The sequence below is a fragment of the Aythya fuligula genome, chromosome 13 (genome assembly GCF_009819795.1).
Source record: "Aythya fuligula isolate bAytFul2 chromosome 13, bAytFul2.pri, whole genome shotgun sequence".
Taxonomy (NCBI): Eukaryota; Metazoa; Chordata; class Aves; order Anseriformes; family Anatidae; genus Aythya; species Aythya fuligula.
Genome location: NC_045571.1, coordinates 12,343,987 through 12,351,777, shown reverse-complemented (window position 1 = coordinate 12,351,777; position 7,791 = coordinate 12,343,987). Strand labels below are relative to the sequence as shown.

The 7,791-nt window shown below is 41.8% G+C and overlaps 1 protein-coding gene across 1 annotated transcript; it reads right to left on the bottom strand.

Moving 5' to 3' along the window:
• Window positions 1-900: 900 nt before the first annotated feature.
• Window positions 901-6,272, bottom strand: AGTR2 (angiotensin II receptor type 2). Its single transcript, XM_032195990.1, has 3 exons — window positions 6,155-6,272; window positions 4,153-4,362; window positions 901-2,513 (listed from the first exon to the last, which is right to left on the bottom strand). Exon 3 carries the CDS (start codon window positions 2,438-2,440, stop codon window positions 1,322-1,324), a length of 1,119 nt encoding a protein of 372 aa, XP_032051881.1. The 5' UTR covers window positions 2,441-2,513; window positions 4,153-4,362; window positions 6,155-6,272; the 3' UTR covers window positions 901-1,321.
• Window positions 6,273-7,791: the final 1,519 nt, after the last annotated feature.

Below are 7,791 nucleotides of genomic sequence, written 5' to 3'. Positions count from 1 at the left end.
CTGGGATTTTCAGGGAGGCCAGACTCCTTGTTACCCTGGCAGCATGTATAATTTCTTATTTATGGACTCAGAAGTGCTTAGACAAGTTTCAAGGGTAACTTTTTGGACACATTTCACTGAAGCTAATTATCTTTTGGTCCTTGTGTCCTCCAGCATGGGGACAGCCTGCTGGAAATTGAGCATGGTGCTAAAAAATCCCTCTTTTATACTGAGCCTAGTAAACACAATCATTTTGGAAGGATCCACATTGGTGGTTAGAATCAGTATCTCTTTAGCAAAAGCAAATTTCAAATAATCAAACATAACCTCAAAATAGAGTCATTATTTGCCACAATCTTTTTTCCCCTTTCTTTTATTTATAAATGAGAAAGCTTATGCATTGAGATGTGGGCAAGACTTAGCAATCACACCATGGTTTTGCTTCTGGGTGTCAAGACAGAGTCATTTAGGGTTTTTGTATACAGTACCCAAAAAATACAGTAGTAAGTGACATTTGAAATGCAAAAAGTCCAGACCATCAGCAAGTCCTTCCCTGAAGGCTGCTGGACAGTGTGTGGAACTTATCTCACCCGTGTAGCACCAGAACTTGGTGTACCAGGACTGTTCCTAGGGCATTACTGTCAAAAGTGACCACAGTGGACCAAAGGAAAGGACTACCCGGCTTGCAAACCTGTTACATGCTATGAGAAAGGTATAAAAACATTCATGTGGTAGGACTTTTCCCCACTAATTCTCTTTCGCCTTCAGCAATTTGCAAATCCATGTCTCCACCTGTTCTCAGGATCCTGGGCCCAAGCAAGCAGGAGGTATATCTGATGCATTTAACATATGTTATCTCTAGCAATATATTTTCAAAACTATATATATGTGTGTGTGTGTGTACATAATAAAGATCAAATATTTTCTTACAGATAGGTACAGAAGTATCTGCACTGCTTTATTTACACATTCCCTAATGAGAATCTCTTTTAGAAAATCAGCGCAGTCAGGGTGTAATACTCAGCACCTACACAGTTGTAGCTATGGTGAAATGTTCCTCTGGTGTATCTTATCTTTCTGTATTAAACACTTGCCTGATCTCAGGCACATATAAGCAGATATTTAAAATGCCATCAATACAGTTATTTGCCAGAATCTTCCCTTTAGTGCTCATTATGAAAAGGAAGGAAGAATAAATCCTCATGTATGAGAAAAAAAACACATTCTCCTTCAAACAGCTGGTGAGTGAAAGGACAAAAAATGAAAGGAACTGGAGAAAAACGTGTCTCCACTTGAGGGGCAGCCAGCTGTACTGACACAGCCCCATGTCACAACCCAGTGTCTAAAGAAAGGATTCAGGGCCCCTCTCCCTGCCCACGGGGGTCTCAGTGTCTCTGAAGCAGCTCCCTTTCCTCAAAGAAGAACTTTCTTGTTGGCTGTTGAACTGATAAACTCGTCGCTTAAACAAGCGATGGAGCTTCTCCTGAAACTGGTTCCCAATAAAACAGTACAACAAAGGGTTGATGCAGCTGTTGGCAAACGCCATGCAGATGCCAAATGGTAGTGCTTTGTCAATGATCCCTGTCACATCACAGTTGTTAATAATGTTCATATGAGCTAGGGCATCCAAAAAGGTTAAAATGTGGAATGGGAGCCAGCAAATTAAGAAGGCCACAACAACAGCAGCCACCAGCTTCAGGACTTTGTCCATCTTCTGCTTGTTTTTCCCAAACTTCTGTGCTTTTAGCAAGTGCCTCCTGATCCAGATGTAGCATGTTGTGATCACTGTCAAGGGGATGAAGAAGCCGAGTACATTTTTGAGGAAGGCTGTTCCCACAGACCATTTCGCATAATTCTCATGAGGAAATGCCATAATGCAAGCTTTCACCCCCAGGCTCTTAATGTAATGTGTGTCACGGAAATAAAAAGTTGGAAGGGAGGACAAACCGGCAAGGCCCCACACAACCGTTGCTATAAAATACGCCTGTTGTGGAGTTCTTCTTTGAGAGCGAATAGGATGGACAATAGCATGGTACCGGTCCACACTCATGCATGTAACGAAAAATGTGCTTGCAAACATGTTCAGGCACAGGACAGAACTGGAGATTTTGCACATGAGAGATCCAAAGAGCCAGTTGTACTTCTGTGAGTAATAGGTAGCCCAGAAGGGAAGCGTGGCAAGGCACAGCAAATCTGCCAAGGCCAAGTTGAAAATGTAGATATTAGCAACTGTTTTGGGGCTACTGTGACGACAGAGCACCACAACTACCATGCTGTTTCCAACCAAACCGAGAACAAAAACCACGGAGAAAAATGCTGGAATTAATGAAAACTGGTAATCTGAAGAGGCAAGTGGGCAGGGAGGCAGAGAGCGCAATGCAGCCGATGAGTTTGCCAGCATTGTATAGAGGACTTGGAGAGTTTCTCTGGTGGTGATGATCACAGAGTAGTTGCTCTGCATGTTGGTGCTGGCAGAAAGGGAGCTTCTGCAGGAAATTCATGTGCTAGTGGCACTTTTCTATCACATTGCTCACCTGCAGATCAGAAACCATGTATTAGACATACACTGTGGCCATCTTAGTTCTGGAATCACAGAATTGCAATAAAATAAAATAATTTAAAATGATGTCAGGAATCTGAGAGCTGTTATACCAGGCAACCCTGTTGGACTCCTTTCCTCTGTCCCACTAACAGGACACAATTAGCACTAGAGAGGTCACGACACTTTTTAATTAGCCTGGCAGAAAAGCGAGCAGCTGGGTTTCATCTGCTATTACAGATGGTGCTTTTTGTGGCCAGCTGAGGAGAAAGATCATTGACTCAAGAGCTGCAGATACTTCAAGAACTTCTGAGACCAAAGGCAGCACTAGAGCTCCTTGTAATCCTTTTCTTTGCTTTCTCATTCTATTTCCAGCACTCTGTACAGTTAAAATAATGTAAAAGGCAGTACTTGCCACTGGGGATTAGGTAGTTCACACCTGAGGATCTCCTGGGACTTCACAGGCATGAAAGCAGACTTTTAGTAAAGCTATTAGGAAAGCAGGCTTTGATTTTTTTTTTTAAATCACAGGGCTAGATACAAAGACACTGAAGGGTCTTTACAAAATATCACCTACAATCAGAGTCTTTCTCAATTCAAATCTGCATCTCTTGCCCCCGTGATGGCTTTTAGTCAGAAAAGAAATATTTTCCATGTAGATATAAGCAAGAGACACTTACATACACAGTTCTTACAAGCACTAGAGTTAACAGCAGTATTTACCATTCATTTAGAAAGATTAAGACTGGTTTTCAGTGTGGAAAAGTGTGGCTACAAAGCAGCTAAAATAGGAGAGTCCTTTGACAGATCTCTTTGTTCCAGTTCAACGGCTCTCAAGTCTGTACTCTAAGCAGAACATTTTTCAAGCTTCAAGATTTTATAGTCAATAAAGAAATCAGACAAAGTATTTTACTGTATATAATAAAAAGACCATTCCTTTTAATTAAGTCCTTATGGAATCACTTAGGCATTTAAGAATTCTCATGGGGCCCTTAAAACAACAGAAATTTTGACCAAGTAAAGACAACAGAGTTGAATAATGATCTCTCATTTAAAAGAGGGTAACTGATCATTTCAAAAATATTTTCTATATTAACCATTTAGTATACGATCGCTTATTGTTTCCGTAATGCAAAATATGCAATATGTTCCTCTGAACACACTGACAAAATTGAATTTTAATTTTATTTTCTCAGCATAATGAAAATTCAATAGGAAAATACTAATACTGATTTCTGCAGTGAGCTGGTATTTAAGGTACCGAATCACAAGCCCACATTTTTTAATCAAACAAGTCTTAAAACAGAGAAAGGGTTTGTTTGCGGAGAAGGAAAAATAAAGTCTCCTTTCCCCCTTAACTCTGTTCTGAACCCCTCTGTTCAACCTATGGAAGCTTAAATCTCAGAACTAGTCACAAAGCCTTCTATATCTGATTTAATACTTGATTTAGCTACATACATAACAAAAGGTTTCATTGATAAAAACGTTATCCCCTCTGCATGTGAACAACTTATATCTTATAATCTACTCCTAAAATACAGTCATTCCTACAATTACATAAGATAAAATGAGGCATCTTACCACAAAATGTATAAAATCAATGGAAATGTTCTAACAACAGACAGAAAACATACCTGTGAAACCTCTAATTTGTCTGGATGTAGCTCTAGGGTTACATGCTTCTTTCTTCTGTTTTCGCTTAACAAGTATCTCCACCAGCTCTCTGCTCTCTTATATCTTCCATTTTCCCACCGGGAGACTTTAACATACATAACTTGAGGACTGAAATATGAATGCCTGCCAGCTTCTTTTCCTTTTGGAAGTGAAACGGTTTGAGAACCCCCCTTTCCAAGGCCACGTGAGCATATGCAGTAAATCAGGAGAGAGGAACAAGACAACCAAAAAAAAAAAAAAAAAAAAAGAGCAAGAAGCAAGAAAAAAAATAATTCACACAAATATCAAAAGCTGGTTTCTCCAGCAGTTCTTGGGCCAGGAGGATACACCCACACACGGTCCCCTTCTGCGCCCCCTTCCATGTACATGCAAGATGTGAGAGCCCCAAGATTAGGATCTGTGTACCTCTATAGGCAGGGGGATTCCCACTCACTTTACAGAGTCCCAGTGCTTGCTAATAAACTTGAGAGAGGAATAGGTTGTTAGTACTGGCAAAACTGACCATAATGTGAACATAAAGAAACAGAAAGCAGGGGAACATCACAGCATTGCTTGTGTAAGGAGGATGATCCTGTATCCCAATTAGTAGCATGGAAAAGCACTGCCCAAGTCCATGAAAAGAAATGCACACTACTCAAACCAAGGAGAACAGCAGGAAAAATCCACGTGGCAGAGAGAAGGCTTGGCTCTGAGGCTGCACTGGAGTAGCACACAATCAAAGTTAGCAGATCAGCAAGGCTGTGAAATCACACTAACTTCCCATACACACAAAACTAAGTTTTTCCATCTGCTTCCTCCTCCCTCGCCTCTCATGTTCCACCTGGCCCCAGCCTCTTTCTAGAAGAAGCTCCTGCATCATCCAAGAGGGCTTCTGGAAAATGAAAACTGGGGCAAAGTAAACATCCAGAAGCCTCAGTACCCCAACTGTGATCTCCTCTGCAGCAACAGCCCATCTACTGGGGAGATGTGGGCTGTGCTCTGCAGGCAAGGCTTCACTTGTCAGATGGAAGGCAGCCACAGAAGTCCCTGTCAGCAGTGTCAGCTGCTGCCAGCCGCGGTCCCTCACCAGGATGGACCCCCACTCATCCACTTTTTTGAATGCTAATTCAAAGCGGAGGATGTCTGACCCCAGTGGCTGGGGGGAAACCCCAGTGCCTGCCCTTGCTTTGGGACTGTGCAGCACACCAGAGGCAATGGGCATCACCGGCTCCATAACCAGCAGGCTCTGCTTACACCAGTGTGACCTAGGAGAGAGATGAAACAGACAAAAAAAACCAAAACACTCCCCCCCAAATAAACAAGAAAACAAAAACAAAAACAAAAACAAAAACAAACATGGTCTGAGCAAGCTGTGGAGAACAAACTCATCTTTCTATCCATCTGTGTCTTTCACACAGCAGGAACTGCAAAGAATGCTGGAAATGCTCATCAGCAAACTCTCTTGGAAGAGAGAGATACTTGCTAAGGCAGGAAAAAGAGTTAAAGCACCCAAATTGGCAGCTTTTGTTTTTGTCTGCCTCATATTACAGTCCGGCTCTTGGTATTGTCTATGCAAAAAGAGACGGTTATTTAAAGGGGAATCCCATGCAGCATTTTATTTATCACAGTGCAGCTGATCTACAGCTTCATGGACACAACAACAAAGCAGACAGCAGTCAGGACTGTCAGGCTGCAGGAAGACATGGTGTCTGTACTTGGGGCAAAATCTGGAAGGGAAATAAAGTTCGAGAATCTCAAGGAAATGGCACACTGAGAATGAAATGGTTTAACACAGAAGCAGACCTAAGCATCACAGGTATCTTGAGGGAGGACAATACCAAATCACTGCATGGGATGGGAGATTCCCTCATCTGTCCCAAAGGCTCGAGCACTGTGTTTTACAGCCAGCTTTAACCAACTTACAAGTCAGAACATCCCTGGCATCTCAGCATACATAAGAATCTCCCCAATGCACACACTCACCAATTTCATAGATTTTTAGTTTGGATTTGTGTCATCTCTTTCTCTTCCTTTTCTCACTCATTTTCTCCATCCCTGCATGTGAGGTTGTCATGGAAAGGGCAGATGAGAAGGGGAGACACCCTGGAATGCTGAAGTTTGCATTACTCAGAAAAAAAAAAAAAAGAGAGAGAAAAAAGAGAGAAAAATGTAAAAGAAACAGTAATACCCATAAGGGCTTGGGGGTTGAAAAAGTCAAGACATAACCAAAAAGCTTTATGACAAAGATTTGTGCTCAGTTCATACATACCACAACCAGTACCAGGAGACATAGTTGTTTTGCTCAAGAGGTTTTAAACAGATGATGCATCTTCTACAGACACACTGCAAGAACTCTGTCCTTTTTACAAACTAAACATCCACAAAACAGGTCAGTAGGAGCATACAGGATGTACAAGTGCAGAAGTTACTTGTCTTACTGCAAAGCAAAAAAAATGCGCCTTTTGCCAGCCAATCGTCCATCTACAGACCCTGCCTCAGATCTGGAGGACTGCTGGCGCTCAAAGGAATTACATGAAAGGTCAGCACTCACTCTGATCCAAATTCATTCAATATTTTACTAACTGTATGTGACAGGACACCCTCAGCTAGGAATTCTTGCTACTAACTGTTTTGCATGCAAACGGCCTCTAGAAGATCTCACTCTGTTTTTTGTCCAACATCCAGTGCACTTTGTAAGCATGGAAAAAAGTCAAATGCATGAGAATGTTTATTTTGCAAAGATAACAAACTCAGACTGTTTAGATTTAAACATAATGTTTTCCCTTACAGATGCAGTTATGATCCTCACAGACACTGGCTGTGTCTATTCTGTTCTACTGCTACCTCAAAAATGGTTCAGACCTTTGTTCTGGCTCCATATCTCTTAGTAGGTCATACCTCATGCTGTCCTTTGCCAAAACCTACCCTGCTTCTCCCCCCCAGCATTGCCCAATGTATCTGATTCCTTATCTGACCCCAAGTTCTTGCTCCAAAGCTCCATTTAGTGATGTGCAAAAACTCCATTTCCAAATCTATTTCCCCTTTTCTTTTTCTTCCTTTCTTTCCTTCTTTTCTTTTCTTTTCTTTTCTTTTCTTTTCTTTTCTTTTCTTTTCTTTTCTTTTCTTTTCTTTTCTTTTCTTTTCTTTTTTCTTTTCTTTTCTTTTTCCTTCCTTCTTCCTTCCTTCCTTCCTTCCTTCCTTCCTTCCTTCCTTCCTTCTTTTCTTTCTCTCCCTCTCTCTCTCTTTCTCTCTTTCTGGCTCTACGGTTCTATGGCTCTATTTCTGAGCATTGCCAGTACAGGAGCAGCAGCAAGATATAAGGCATGCCCAATATGGATGCCCAAACTGTCTGTGCATAAATCAGCCTTGTGCCATGCAACACTGCAGCTGAGCTAATGCCTCCTGAGCTTGCAGGTCATGTTTGTTCAGCTTCCGCAGCCAGGCTCCTAAATGCACATTCTGGCCCAGCACATGGACCTGCAGCATCAGAACCCAGCACAGAGCTCAGAACAGGGGCAGAGTCTTCGAGCTTTTTACTGTTCATCTGATTGGAAAGTTTCAAGAGGTGGGAGTTTTCACCACAAGAACACCTATTTGGTTTTAAATGGTAAGGAGCTAGT